At 39.8% G+C, this 14,949-nt stretch overlaps 1 protein-coding gene across 4 annotated transcripts in view; it reads right to left on the bottom strand.

Annotated features, from left to right (window-relative positions):
- LOC115221685 (exocyst complex component 2-like) overlaps nt 1–14,949 on the bottom strand; it is a 65,621-nt gene that overhangs the window by 50,130 nt on the left and 542 nt on the right. For 3 of the 4 annotated variants that reach the window (XR_005002952.1, XM_029791889.2, XM_029791890.2), the window contains exons 2-9: nt 11,271–11,402; nt 9,241–9,411; nt 7,625–7,760; nt 6,426–6,469; nt 3,579–3,648; nt 2,981–3,105; nt 1,572–1,643; nt 315–460 (exon numbers count right to left, since the gene is read on the bottom strand). Coding sequence is in view for 3 of the 4 variants with exons in the window: in XM_029791889.2 (XP_029647749.1) it covers nt 315–460; nt 1,572–1,643; nt 2,981–3,105; nt 3,579–3,648; nt 6,426–6,469; nt 7,625–7,760; nt 9,241–9,411; nt 11,271–11,382 (876 nt within the window). In the remaining variant the exon portion in view is untranslated. The remainder of the gene's footprint in view (nt 1–314; nt 461–1,571; nt 1,644–2,980; nt 3,106–3,578; nt 3,649–6,425; nt 6,470–7,624; nt 7,761–9,240; nt 9,412–11,270; nt 11,403–14,949) is intronic. The other variant, XM_036511039.1, reaches the window with a different exon arrangement.

The raw sequence follows: 14,949 nt of genomic DNA, 5'->3' as shown, positions 1-14,949 counted from the left end.
TATATACATATATACGACAGGCTTCTTTCAGTTTCCGTCTACCAAATTCACTCACAAGGCATTGGTCGGCCGGGGGCTATAGCAGAAGACACTTGCCCAAGATGCCACGCAGTGGGACTGAACCCGGAACCATGTGGTTGGTTAGCAAGCTACTTACCACACAGCCACTCCTGCGCCTGTATATTGCTGTATTTTTAGTCGATTAAAACCTTTTAAACTTTGATATTCGAGTTTGGGTTTATAACACCATCTGACCCATGCAAGCATGGAAAAGATGTTAAATGATGATAATTATCACACACACACACACTTACCCTTTGTATATTGCGTTCAATATGAAGAGGAAGGTAAAATAGGAATTTGAATCTGTGTAAAACACTGAGAGCATTGCGTGTGGAATCTGCTTTATCCTTGCGACCGAGAACTTCTTGGAACAAGCCATCAGCACATGACTTAGCCTCTGGAAAAAAAAAAAAAAAAATTTATTAAATTTATTAATTAGAGTGAAAAGAAAATTTTAAATCAAATATAAACGAAAATAAAAATTAGATAAATGAAACTGAAATTAAAAGTGATTGATTTGTTGATAATTTGGTTATATATTTGTCAGAAGAGGGAGAGGATGAGGTGGGGGGGGTCACAAGTGGCCATCACCTTTGTTCCTTCTTGAGCCATTCCAGGCTCATAAGGGCCGGTTTCCCGGTTTCAGTGGAGTAGAAACTCCCCACCTGGACAGGACGCCAGTCCATCGCAGGATTACTTATTTTTGTCAGCTGAATGGACTAGAGCAAGGTGAAATGAAGTGTTTTGCTCAAGAACACAACGCGTCGCCCGGTCCAGGAATCGAAACCACAACCTTACGATCATGAGTTCAACACCTTAGCCACTAAGCCATGCGCCTCCACGAAGGTCAATGTCTCTCATTGAGGTGAGACTGACAGGGACAATGTCCAGCCTGAACATTTGTAGGTCTCCACTCCCAGACCAGTGGCATAGATACAGCCAACGTCCACCTGAACATCCGTAGGTCCATATGTCCAACACAGGCAACACAGATACAACCAAAGTTCACCTGAACATCTGTAGGTCCATGTGTCCCACACAGGCAACACAGATACAACCAAAGTTCACCTGAACATCTGTAGGTCCATGTGTCCCACACGGGCAACACAGATACAACCAAAGTTCACCTGAACATCTGTAGGTCCATGTGTCCCACACAGGCAACACAGATACAACCAAAGTTCACTTGAACATCTGTAGGCCAGCAATTGCAAGAACAACATTATTAGAAAGCAAACCGGGTGAAGGGGTGTGATTTAACCAAAATGCTTACCAGAATATGGACTCTACTACAGACACTCTCAGACCAGGAGGATGCTGTTTCTATTATTACATATATCAGAAGATAAATACTTTCTCTCCCACAGACCACAAGACTAGACAGAGGTTATGTTTAAGTAAAGACAGACGAAATACAGCAGACCATCTCGCCAAGCATGCTAATGTTTCTGCCAGCTCGCTGCCTTAAAAGACTAAGATATTGTTGGTGAAATGGAAATGGTACTTACGCATCAAGAGAACAGCATATGAATTCATACAGTCACCACGAATATCATCAGTAGCAAACATTCTGTTCATAGCTGAAAACAATAGAAATTAAACCATTTATAATAATAATAATGAAATTATTGTGTGCAGTGCTCAGGTGCACCACAACCTGTCAGAAAGTGCGTATAAAGCATATGCAGTAATGTACAAATGTCTGGGAAGTGAACAATGTATGAGTCAGATACATGCTTGTGTGTGTATGGAGGGGAGAAAGATCAGGTGTAATGTTGGCGAATCTCAGAAAGCATGGAAATTTTAAAGGATGCAGTGCTCCGACAACTAGCAACTGATGCCAGCAGTTTGTTCCATGCTTCAGCAACTCTCAGCGTGAAAAAATGTTTCCTAAAGTCATGGGAGCTGTGCTGTTTTCTGGCTTTGTAAACATGTCCACGGGTGACGTGTATGTACATGTGTATGTTGTGTGTAATTCACAACACATAGCTCTAAATAATCCAGTGGTAATCACAAAGAAGTTCCTTTAGTAGACCACACCACAAACCAAATAGTAAACCAACATGTAGGAGTGTAATGTAGTGTCCCTATGTAGTTGGAATCCAGTGAATCCAATCAAATTCCATGAGGCGTATACAGAATATAAAGAAAGTCAGTGGGTATGAGATGAATATATTTATTTCACCACTTGACATCCATAGAATGGTGGCCAGTTCACATACAACATTATACAAAAATAATTTATTTTGGTGTATAATAAATTATTTTAAATGCCTTCTCAAGTGAGTATGCTATAAATTGCGTAGTACTATTGTACATCTTACAAACTAATGCAGGTATAGAAGGCTAGCTCTTCAGATCAACACAATATTAGGGTTACATCGATTTTTCAACTCCAGTATATACATAGGGAAAAAAAATCATCTTCAAATTTTTAATGAATGGAAGACAGTAATTGATAAAAAAATTTACTATTGAGGGGAGCATTTTGCCTGGAGTACAAACAGTTCTGCCAGTTCACCGCCGTTCTTTAACCCAAGAAATATGAAAGGTAACATTGATCCTGACAGGATTTAAAGCTAAAGGTCGTAACTAAATATTGGTTTCAAATTTTGGCACAAGGCCAGCAAGTTTAGGGGAGGAGATAAGTGCTCAACTGGTACTTATTTTATTGACCCTGAAGGGATGAAAGTCAACCTAGGTGGAATTTGAACTCGGAACATAAAGATAGATGAAATACCATAAGCATTTTTATCAGTGTGTTAATGATTCTGCCAGCTTACTGCCATTCCTTGACCCAAGGAATATGAAAGGTAACATTGGCACGGGGAGCATTTGAAGTAAAGGGTCTTAGCTGAATATTGCAAGGGGTTTTGTCGAATGTTCTGGTGAGTGCATCAATAAATTAAAGTCATACCTGATAAACTTGACAAGCAATCGATAGTTGAGGATAAATTTGACTTCATAAATGCAATTGGTCCTTCAGACCTCTGGGCTGCTTTGCGCTTCATGTAACCAAGACCAGCTTTCAGGTCATCAAAACTGAAGAGAACAAACAGATTCTGTGCAAGTATGTATGTGTGTGTGTGCATTGATATATATATATATATATATATATATATATTTATATTGAGCGCCATACTAATACAATTGTTTGTTTGTACTCCACCTGCCTTCGTCTTCTGTTTATTTTCATAAAGCTTCCCGTTTTATATATATATATATATGCACACACGTACACATAGAGAAAAAGAGGAAGGGAGTTGGAGAGAAGAATTCATCGCCACACACACACACACACACACATATTCTTTTGTTTCAGTCATTTGAATGCGGCCATGCTGGAGCACCACCTTTAGTCAAGTAAATCGACCCCAGGACTTATTCCATCGGTCTCTTTTGCCAAACTGCTAAGTGACGGGGACGTAAACACACCAGCATTGGGTGTCAAGCAATGTTGGGGGGGAGGGGGACACACCGAAATGCAATGTTAAAAATTAAAGAATTTCTCATACCTTGTAGAGTGATGGTTCTCCAAGAGATACCAAGCTGGTGAAAAATTCTCCAAAGACATTTTACCAGAAGCTAGAAGAAATGTTGGAAAGACAAGATGAAGTCCATAACAAAACAAAGACAAGACAAATACACATATACATATGTATGCTCGTTTTTCCAGCATTCACCACTTCACCTCGTTATGGCTCAACAGCCCTTACTGTTTGTTTTTACTGTTTTGTTCTCACTGTCCTGTTTTTGTTACCACTTTAATCCTCCACAAAAAAATCCAAAATTTTATTCAATTTGCTTTGCGGGAAGGACTGTTTTAATGAAATCGTGTCTTGTCCCTACCCTCGAAATGTGGAGTAGATAAAAGAGGGGACAACTGATGAAGGGAATGTTCTTTATGTTGCCTGTCTCATTTCTCTATTTGTTTCTTTCATTGTTAAAAAAAAGTTTGTTTTCCATGCTTTTGTTTTTTATGTTCTCGTTTCTCATTTTGTTCATGTTTTTTTTACATCCTGTACCCATATATGCATGTGTATATATATATATATATATATATATATATATTAAAGAGACATTCATTATCGCTATGGGCTCCGTGTGAGCAGTCATCTAAAAGTTTTTTGTGCATCTTGATGTTGACATATGTTCCTTGCTTTTCCTGATGAGAAAGTGGCATAATATACTCCTTATTCCTTTGCAATTAGGAATATGCAGCCTTCGAAACATATGTCGAAAATAAAGGAATTTTGTTAATTCGTCGTTCAACTCCATTCTTTCATATATATATATATCAACATCATCATCATCGTCGTTTAACGTCCGTTCTCCATGCTAGCATGGGTTGGACGGTTCGACCGGGGTTCTGGGAAGCCAGAAGGCTGCACCAGGCTCCAGTCTAATCTGGCAATGTTTCTACAGCTGGATGCCCTTCCTAACGCCAACCACTCCGTGAGTGTAGTGGGTGCTTTTTATGTGCCACCTGCACAGGTGCCAGGCGGGGCTGGCAACGGCCACGGTCAGATTGGTGTATTTTATGTGCCACCGGCACGGAAGCCAGTCGAGGCGGTGCTGGCATCAACATGTCCTCACAAGCAAAGGGGGTTGGCATGGGTGCCTGTCGTACGGTCGCATTGGAGTATTTTACGTGCCACGGCCACGAGTCGGATAGTGCTTTTTACGTACCACCAGACCAGGGATCCTGGCTGGTTCAATTCGATTTCGATTTCGCTTGCCCCAACATGTCTTCGCAAGCATGGGGGGTTGGCATGGGTGTCTGTCGTCGGATGAGGTTCTATATCGACTTCGCTTGCCTCAACCGGTCTTTGTGTCCAAGGGAGGAAAGGCATTCATAAGTGGGCTGGGCTCACTTGTCCTGCCTGGTCTTCTCACGTACAGAATATTTCCAAAGATCTCGGTCTCTGGTCATTTCCTCAGTGAGGCCTAAAGTTCGAAGGTCGTGCTTCACCACCTCGTCCCAGGTTTTCCTGGGTCTACCTCTTCCACGGGTTCCCTCAACTGCCAGGGATTGGCACTTTCTCACACACCTATCTTCATCCATTCTCGCCACATGACCATACCAGCGCAATCGTCTCCCTTGTACACCACAACTGATGCTTCTTAGGTACAACATTTCTCTCAAGGTGCTAACGCTCTGTCGAGTATGTACACTGACATTACACATCCATCGGAGCATACTGGCTTCATTCCTCACGAGCTTACGCATGTCCTCAGCAGTCACGGCCCATGTTTCGCTGCCATGTAGCATGGCTATATATATATATATATATATATATATATATATTCATATATATGTAGGCATGTACATGTATGTATGTATATATATGTATATTATTTATATTATATATATATATGCTACAGAACCTCACAAAACTGGACACCAATATCTAAGCCTATCTAGGTTACTTATGAAAAAAAAACAAATGATGCCAAAGTAAGGGATCCCCACAAACTATGATTCCACAAACACTTTCCACTTTACAAGAATAAAGGACAACCCAGAACAATGAGACTAAGATATGAGAAATTCACAATTGATGCATAACAAATGTATTCCCATCATCAGCTGCTCAAACAGATATGACTATGGTTTCGACACTTGGACAGATACCATTGGGCAGGGTCCACAGTGTTAAAAATATAAAAGCTGCATGGGAATCCACCAGCTTATTACTGCAAGTAACAAAATAAGAGTAAACATATATAAATATACTAGCACTATGACCCGGCAACGCAGGGTCATAGTGCTAGTGCACGCATATACAGCTGCATGCGTGCGCACATACACGCAAGTACTGTCCAAATCTCCGACCGATCACATACAGGTAGCTGGCATTCAATTGGCATATCAAGTTTCGGGCATTTTGATTGGGTTTTGGATAGAAAATTCACAAAAAAGTCACTTCTATTGATTTTTTAATGGCTTTGCAGGGTGACTGGGGAAATGTAAAGATGTGCACGACCACCCTTGGACGGTTTTCAATGACCATAGAAAGTGCGAGCCCTCTAACTGAAAAATTGTGGATTTGTATAAAGGATACACACACACACATTTTGCCGTTTATATATATAGATATGTGTGTGTGTGTGCGTATGGCAGTATGGTATTACATTTAATGATAATTAGATTAAATATTTTATCCCTACATGCAGTAACTCCTTCTCCACACAATAACTTGTCCCTAGATGCACTAACTCACCCCACATGCAGTAAATGCACCTCTACATCCAGTAACTCCCCCCTACACAGAATAACTCTCCCCCTTTTGTACACTCACAGCATTCATTACTATCCTTTTGAAAAGAAAAATTTGAAAAAATAAAATCTATCAACTCACCTTCTGGAAACATCTCAAGCAATTCGTCTTCTTTAAATTTTGGTCTGGAAAAATTATTTAGAAAAACAGGAAATTTATGAATCATGGAAGAAAGAAAGGAAAGGATGAGAACTACAAAGAAGAGAATAAGAAAGGGAAGAAGGGGAGAAAGAAAGGGAGAGAGCAAAACATGTAAAACTGGATAAAGTAGTCCAAGACACCTTACATCAAAAGCAAAGATGACAGTCTCAGCCAGAAACAACAGCAATAACATCTACAACATTACAGAATAATTATTATCATCATCATCATCATCGTCGTTTAACGTCCGCTTTCCATGCTAGCATGGGTTGGACGATTTGACTGAGTACTGGCGAACCAGATGGCAGCACCAGGCCACAATCTTGATCTGGCAGAGTTTCTACAGCTGGATGACCTTCCTAACGCCAACCACTTTGAGAGTGTAGTGGGTGCTTTTACGTGCCACCGGTACAGGGGCCAGTCAGGCGGTTTATATTCTAATTGATAATTTACACTTGGAAAAGTCTTCTATTGTTAACTAAAATCTTGTGGATGGAACTAGGTAGATGGAAAGGCAGCGAGCTGGCAGAAATGTTAGCATGCTGGGCAAAATGCTTAGCGGTATTTCGTCTGCCATTATGTTCTGAATTCAAATTCCGCTGAGGTCGACTTTGCCTTTCATCCTTTTAGGGTCAATAAATTAAGTACCAGTTATGCACTTAGGTCAATGTAATCGACTTAATCCCTTCGTCTGTCCTTGTTCGTTCCCTCTGTTTAGCCCCTTGGGGGCAATTAAGAAATAAGGAAACTGTGTGAATGCCTGTCAAAGGAACCATTCAAGTTGGTTGATTGGTAAACTTAATCCATTACCCATTACCCAGCAGCTAAGCCTCGGGTGCTTCTAGAAGAATTCACTCTGTTACCAGTATTCCAGTCAGAACTTTGGCCTCAAAAAAATTTCATCTCTACCTTCTGCCAGTCTTGGAGATCCTAAGAATGGTAAAAAAAATTGCTTCCCTTCTGCCTCTGACTATGACATGCATGACAAAACAAGAAACTACATTGGCTGGATTTATTGATCTAACATGAATTCACAAGTTCAAATCATACTAGAGATGCTCTTGAGATTCCGAGAAGGAAGGAATCTAGATCACCAAGTGTAAAAGACTGAAGAATTCTGATATTTGAGTTTAACTTACTGTGTTCCTTCATCCGAAAGACCGAGAGGATCTTCATTGTCTTTGATTAACATTGGAGAAGACGCTCGACCACGACCAAGATTTGACAAAACTGTTTGAGATTCATCAATCCAGATTGCAGATTCTTGAAGTGGGCCTGAAGGAGTAGCGAAAATAGAATTGTGCACCAAGAATAATGGAGGTTTTGTCAAAAACTATATTAAATCATGAAAATTTGAACTTTGCAGAAAAAATTTAATTGAAGACATTGCAAAAAAAGAAAAAAAGGAAAGAAAACACATCACATTTCACTAATGAGTGTGCATGACATACTAATGAGCAGCACTCTGGGCAGGTGTCTTTTATTATAACGCTAGGTTGACCAAAGTCTTGTGAAGAAATTTGGCAGTTGGAAGCCAGGCATATATATATCATCATCATTTAACATCCACTTTCCATGCTAGCATGGGTTGGATGGTTTGACTGAAAACTGGTAAGTTGGGTGGCTGCACCATGTTACAGTCTGATTTGGCAAGGTTTCTATGGAGAATACCCTTCCTTATATATATATATATATATATATATATATACAGTAATAGCTTAAAAGCTACCCTATCAGGTGGCTTTTAAGCTAGCTCCTGTTGAAAGCTCTTCATTAGGCCTTGGGCCCAACAATGACACATCGTGCATTGATTACATATTAAATTTTATTAAACCTGACCAATATTTTTCAAGCAATGAACAATTTTCATCAAAACAATGATATAAGTTGTTGACTTGGAACTTATTGCAAAGCTGAATGATAAACAACAGTACCACCACCATTGCCACCACATCTGCCATACACACACCGTTCAGACTTCTGATGCCACCACCATCAATACATTTGACTTTGCTGCCTTCCTCTCCACCACCATCACCACTGTCTTTTGCATCACTTACTCTCATCGTCATCCCTGACTGCCTCAGCTACCACCACCACCACTGCCTCTATCACAACTACAACTCATACTATTATTATTACTCCATTACCATACAAAAAGATTAAATGTGTGTGTAAAAGAATTGTGTTCAGTATGTTGGTTCAGCATTCAGTCCCTCTTTCTCTCTCACTTATTATTACTCCCACTGCCACCATCAACACAACTACTTTTAATTAAAATATCATCAACTCTCCCTAAATTTCTGTCTCGTTTTCTCCCTCTCTGTCTGTCTTCACCACTGCCCTCACCGTCTCTATGCCTATTATTACTCTCACCCCAGCATGAGCGATAATAGAAGTGTCAATAAATAGTGAGAGAGGGGGGGTCGAAGTGTGACACACAGAAATTAGTTTTCGCATTTATTATATTAGATATATATATCTCATTATATCAACCAGACTACTGGATGTTGTTCTACATGTCTGGTCACAATGCACTTCATATTGCTGTGGCTTTCAAATAATGCCACCCCACAGGATGAATAACATAGTCCAAGCTGGAATGTCTTTGATCATAGTCCTGCTGAATCATGATTGACCCAGGGGCAAAACAACAACAACACATAGAAAAAAAAGTGTAACAACGTCTCCAACATAAAAGACAGCCATATTCCTACAAAGTTCCTGTGAGTCTAAGACAAGAGAGACACGTTACCTATTTGAATGAAATAGCCACGGAAGCCAACGGTACAACTTCCAACACCACCAGTTCTTGTGCTTACGATGATTTCTCCCTTTCCTTTACCAGGGCCGGTACGGGCCACAATTTTACTCGAAGTCTTCCATTCTGCAGACAACAGGCAGTCGACACCACAAATCTTTAAACCTGAAAATATAAAACAACAGCAGTTAGAAATTAACTCGGGAGCCTTGGAGAATTAGTGAAGAGGTGTGCAATAGGGGGTACATCCTCATCATCATCACTTAACGTCCGTTTTCCATGCTAGCATGGGTTGGACGGTTCAACTAGGGTCTGGAAAGCCAGGAGGTTGCACCAGGCTCCAGTCTGATCTGGCAGTGTTTCTACAGCTGGATGCCCTTCCTAACGCCAAACACTCCATGAGTGTAGAGGGTGCTTTTTATGTGCCACCGGCACAGGGGCCAGAGAAGGCTGGCAAACGGCCACGATCGGTTGGTGCTTTTACATGTCACTGACACGGACACCAGTCAGGTGGCGCTGGCATCTGCCATGTTCGGACGGTGCTTTTAACGTGTCACCGGCACAAGTATCTTAACTACAATTTCCATTTGATTTTCATTTTGATGTTGGGGTATATATGAAAGGTAGTGGAAAAGGTCTGTGACTGGGGTGTATGTATATTAACCTTGCAGCATTCAGATTTCTGTCAAATGTAATGCTTATCTATTCACATTGGTTTTGAATTCATCATGCATTATCTTGTAGCTTTGAGATTTCAATGATGTGATATACTTTGCTTTAGAATGACAATGTAGGTTAGGTGTGAGAGGCTGGACATAGCCAATTGGAACAAAAAACAGATTATTTGGCCAGCTTATATGGTAGATTATATGGCCAATTTAAATGATAAAGGGACAGAGGTAGTAAAGAGGTGATGGGGATCAAGGTTAAAGATAATGAGGCGGGTGTATGACAGGGATATATATTAAAGGAAATAAAGCGCTGTATGACAGGAGTATATCATCATCATCAACATCATCATCGTTTAACGTCCACTTTCCATGCTGGCATGGGTTGGACGGTTTGACTGAGGACTGGCGAACCAGAAGGCTGCACCAGGCTCCAATCTGATATGGTAAAGTTTCTACAGCTGGATGCCCTTCCTAATGCCAACTACTCCAAGAGTGTAGTGGGTGCTTTTACATGCCACCAACACGAGGGTCAGTCAGGCAGTTCTGGCAATGACCATGCTCAAAAGGTGTTTTTTATGTGCTACCTGCACAGGAGCCAGTCCAACGGCACTGGCATTGACCATGCTCGAATGTTGCTTTTCATGTACCACCAGCACATGTGCCAGTAAGGGGACGCTGGCAACGAACATGCTCGAATGGTGCGTTTCACATGCCACCCGGCATGAGAGCCAATCAAGGTGGGGGGGGGGGAGAGATGCATATATATATATATAGATGTCCAAGGAATATAGAATACTTTATGTATTTTATTTTAATTCTGTGATATGAGTTCAAATCCTGCCGAGGTCAACTTTGTCGTTCATCCTTTCAGGGTCTATAAATAATACACCATGCTAGGGAAGTGGATTGGCAGAATTATAAGAGTGTCAGAACATTCCATTCCCTGGAACTTTCCATATCCCTCTTCATCAAACACTCCATTCTCCAGGACATTCTTTTAGCAGAACATTTGGGTTCCTCAGAACATTCCATTCCCTTAGTTCTATGGGTTACCTCAGCTCCACAGGACATTCTATTCTTTCCAGAATACCTATTTCCTTGGAGCATTCCATTTTCCAAGGAAGGAAGTGTTCCAGGAACTGGAGTATTCCTAGAATATTCCATTTCCAAAATGGTCTCTGAAACAGGAATGAAGTGTTCCTAAAACATGAATGTTCCCTGGGACAGGAAGATTCCATTCACCAAAACGCTTCCCTGGAACCTTCCAGTCTCTGGACCATCCCACTTTCCAGAACGTTCTAGAATGATTACCAAGGTAAGAAAAACAACAATTAAAATTAAAAACAAGCTTACCAACAAGGTCTTTAGCATCATGTCCCAGGTTTTCACCTCTGATTGTGATCCTTGTTCCAGGAGGACCCTCCTTAGGGGACACACCAGTCACCAATGGTGGAGGGATGGGCATGGCCGGAATTGCTTAAAAACCTGAAATAAACAAGGAAAGAAATAAACATTAAATAATGTTTTCATGAAATCAGAAATGAAATTTATATGGTGTAGAGGGTGATGTTTTACCTAAATAAGTAATGAACCTACAGGTTGTGAGTTCTAGTTCAGCTGGTTCTGATTGACTGACATAAGATTTCTTTTCCAAGTTAGATTGTGAGGGATGGATCAGAGAACAGCTGTTCTCTAATACCTTTGATTGTTTTGTAATGAGTGTCACTGTCATACAAGTAGTGTCGTTCACTTCCAATATTCTTCCAGAAACATGTATGGTTATGATGAAATGTCATCTTGCTTGGAAACAGGTGAGGAGGGCATGGCCATAAAGGACATGCCTGAAAGTATGGATGGCCACGACGCACACGATGGATTAAGATCAAATCCACCATTCTTGAGATTAAATGAATTGCAAATACAAACTGGTTAAAGCGAAAATTTATATTTAAAATAGAATTTCATCATTTGAGACGAAGAGGAAAATAGTTCTGAAACAATTTAAATTCCAACATCATCTGCAATACATTTAATAATTCACATATTTAATACATTCAATAATCATTGATTCAGACTTTTTAATTTTTGCTTACGAAACCTAAAGAATAAAGGATTCAAATGATTGCAAAAATAGATTTTTCGAGTGTGTGTGTGTATTTTATATCTATCTATCTATATATATATATTACATACATATAAGAGGGATGACCACTAAGTGGACATCCATTATGCTAGAAGAGTTTTCTGTATGTAATATAATTTTTCAGAATCTTCAGATTTTTCTATATACTAGACCACTGGTTTTAAATGGATATTAATCAAACTAATATTCAATTTTTCACCCTTATTATTTTAAATATATATATATATATATATATATATATATATATACAATTGCAGCGTGGAAGGTGTTTATAAGCCATTTAAGAAACACGCAAAAGCCGTTCGATTCACTTCAACATTTAAGTTTAATTTGTCAAAATATTTTCGTCGCTTTAAGACCGCGACCTGTTCACTGACAAAAATCCGTGCTGCAATTGTTTTTGTTTCAGCACACGATCTCAGATCAAATTACTTGCTATGCGAGTACATCTCCGTAATATATATATATATATATATATATACAGTTGTGGAAAAAGTTTGGAGTATAGGTCTGAAAATTAAAATTTTTATATTAATATTAAATGCCCAAAGTTATATGTGAATCGAATTGTACTTGGGCATAACGATTTTAATTTTTTTTTAAATGTTCTAAACTTTGGCCATATATATATATACATACAGAGAGAGAGTGTTCAAATTTACAGAAAAGAAAAGACAAAGACAGATGAAGGAACAAGAAGCAGGTGTATTAGTTTAAGGCTCGGGAAGAATGGTTAAGTCTTTGATGTTTCGAGCCTACACTCTTTGACAGAAAGGATCGAGAGGGAAGAAAAAAAAAAACAGAGACAACGAAAGAAAATGAAGAGAGAAAAAAGACATGAAGGGATTAACAGTTCAATATGATGAAATGGCAGGAACACCCACAGGCATGATAAAGAATGTTTTATGTAAGTAATTGTTGACAACTATTTGGCTATTCTTTTACTTGTTTCAGTCATTTGACTGCGGCCATGCTGGAGCACTGCCTTTAGTCAAGCAAATCGACCCCAGGATTTATTCTTTGTAAGCATAGTACTTATTCTATCGGTCTCTTTTGCCGAACCACTAAGTGATGGGGATGTAAACACACCAGCATCGGTTGTCAAGCAATGTTGGAGGGACAAACACAGACGCACAAACATATACACACACACTTATATATATACGACAGGCTTCTTTCAGTTTCCGTCTACCAAATCCACTCACAAGGCTTTGGTTGGCCCGAGGCTATAGTAGAAGACACTTGCCCAAGGTGCCATGCAGTGGGACTGAACCCGGAACCATGTGGTTGGTAAGCAAGCTACTTACCACACAGCCACTCCTGCGCCTATAATAATTATAATTTAACAAACATTCTGGGAAGTGCTTTGAGGAATTTTAATTTTATTCAATGGTTTTGTTTTGGGATTTTCGTAACCAAACAAAGCAATCATGAAACCACTGGGAGACAAATAATAAAATTTCGCACATTTAATAAGTCTTGAATAGTTTTCGGATTAAACTAGCTGAGATATGGGAACCAAACCTTAAAGGTTTATCTAACCTGTCAGGTAAAATGGGTGTTTAAAAATGTGGACGTAGCTGTGTGGTAAGAAGTTTGCTTTCCAACCACATGGTTCCTAGTTCAATCCTACAGTGTGGCATCTTGGGCAAGAGTCTTCTACTGAAGACATAGGATGGCCAGATCCTTGCTTGTGAATTTGTAAGACAGAAACTGAAAGAAGACCGTCGTGTGTGTGTATATATGTGCGTGTGAGTCTTTGTGTTTGTCCCCCCGGCCACTGCTTGACAACCGGTGTTTGTTTGTTTACATCACCATAACTTAGCCCATAGAATAAGTACTAGTCTTTAAAAGAATAAGAACTGGGGTCCGCTCATTCGACTAAAACGCTTCAAATCGGTGCCCCAGCATGGCCGCAGTCCAATGACCGAATCAAGTAAAAGATAACATAAAATGAAGCAGACGAAGTGATGTTGGGTCTGTGGTATTTTTCACTGGCATGGAAGCAGAAAGGCAACGCCTTTGACAATTCTGTAGAATCTCTGAGAATGGTAGAGAAAAGGTGGGGTGGGAGTATCCTCAGGGTACAGCCCTGGTCTGAATTTTTAGAACTGAATGGAACCTGTTAAAAATACCCAAGGGTCAGCTGGGTGGGGTTAAATAAGGATGACAATTGAAGTGTACCATTCTCAATACGAACAGCTCTCTCTCTCCCCACTTTTCTCATTTATTTGTATATATTTTAATTGTTTGTTTATTCATACGTTTCGTCTCATTCGATACCCTGACCCCAAGGTTTGTTTTGTCTGTCCCCGTATTGTCCCCTCTTTTTCTCAACCTTATGGTGAATAAAGAAATACTCTCTCTCTTTCTGCTCTCCAACCACGACCAACCGTTTCTGCCTTCTGAATATCAACACAGAGTTTTGGTTAACGCGAGGCTATAGGAAGAAAAAAAATTGTCCAAGCTGGTTTGCAATGAGATTGAACCCGAAACTACATGATTACGAAACGAACTTAAAGAACATCACACCTTAACAAACAAATACACACACACTTGCTATTATGAGTCAACCTCTACATGGTAGTTGGGGGTACTACTAGCGAACAGTGGTCCCGGTGCGTGCACTCGCGCTAGCTAGTCGTAAGTAGTCGATCCTACAACGATTTTTTAACCCTAACCGTAGTTTGTTTATAAAAATAATTTATTTTACTTAGTTTAAAAAATTATTTACTTTGCGTTTTATTTACTTTGTTCGAAAAATATTTAATTCTCTTTGACACATAAGCGCAAGTCGTTGTATGATCGACTACTTACGACTAGCGAGTGCGCGCACCGGGACCACTGTTCGCTAGTAGTACCATAGTTGGACCTGTTAGTAATAACAGC

This window comes from Octopus sinensis, linkage group LG18 (assembly GCF_006345805.1).
Source record: "Octopus sinensis linkage group LG18, ASM634580v1, whole genome shotgun sequence".
NCBI lineage: Eukaryota > Metazoa > Mollusca > Cephalopoda > Octopoda > Octopodidae > Octopus > Octopus sinensis.
This window is presented reverse-complemented; position numbering and strand designations above follow the sequence as displayed.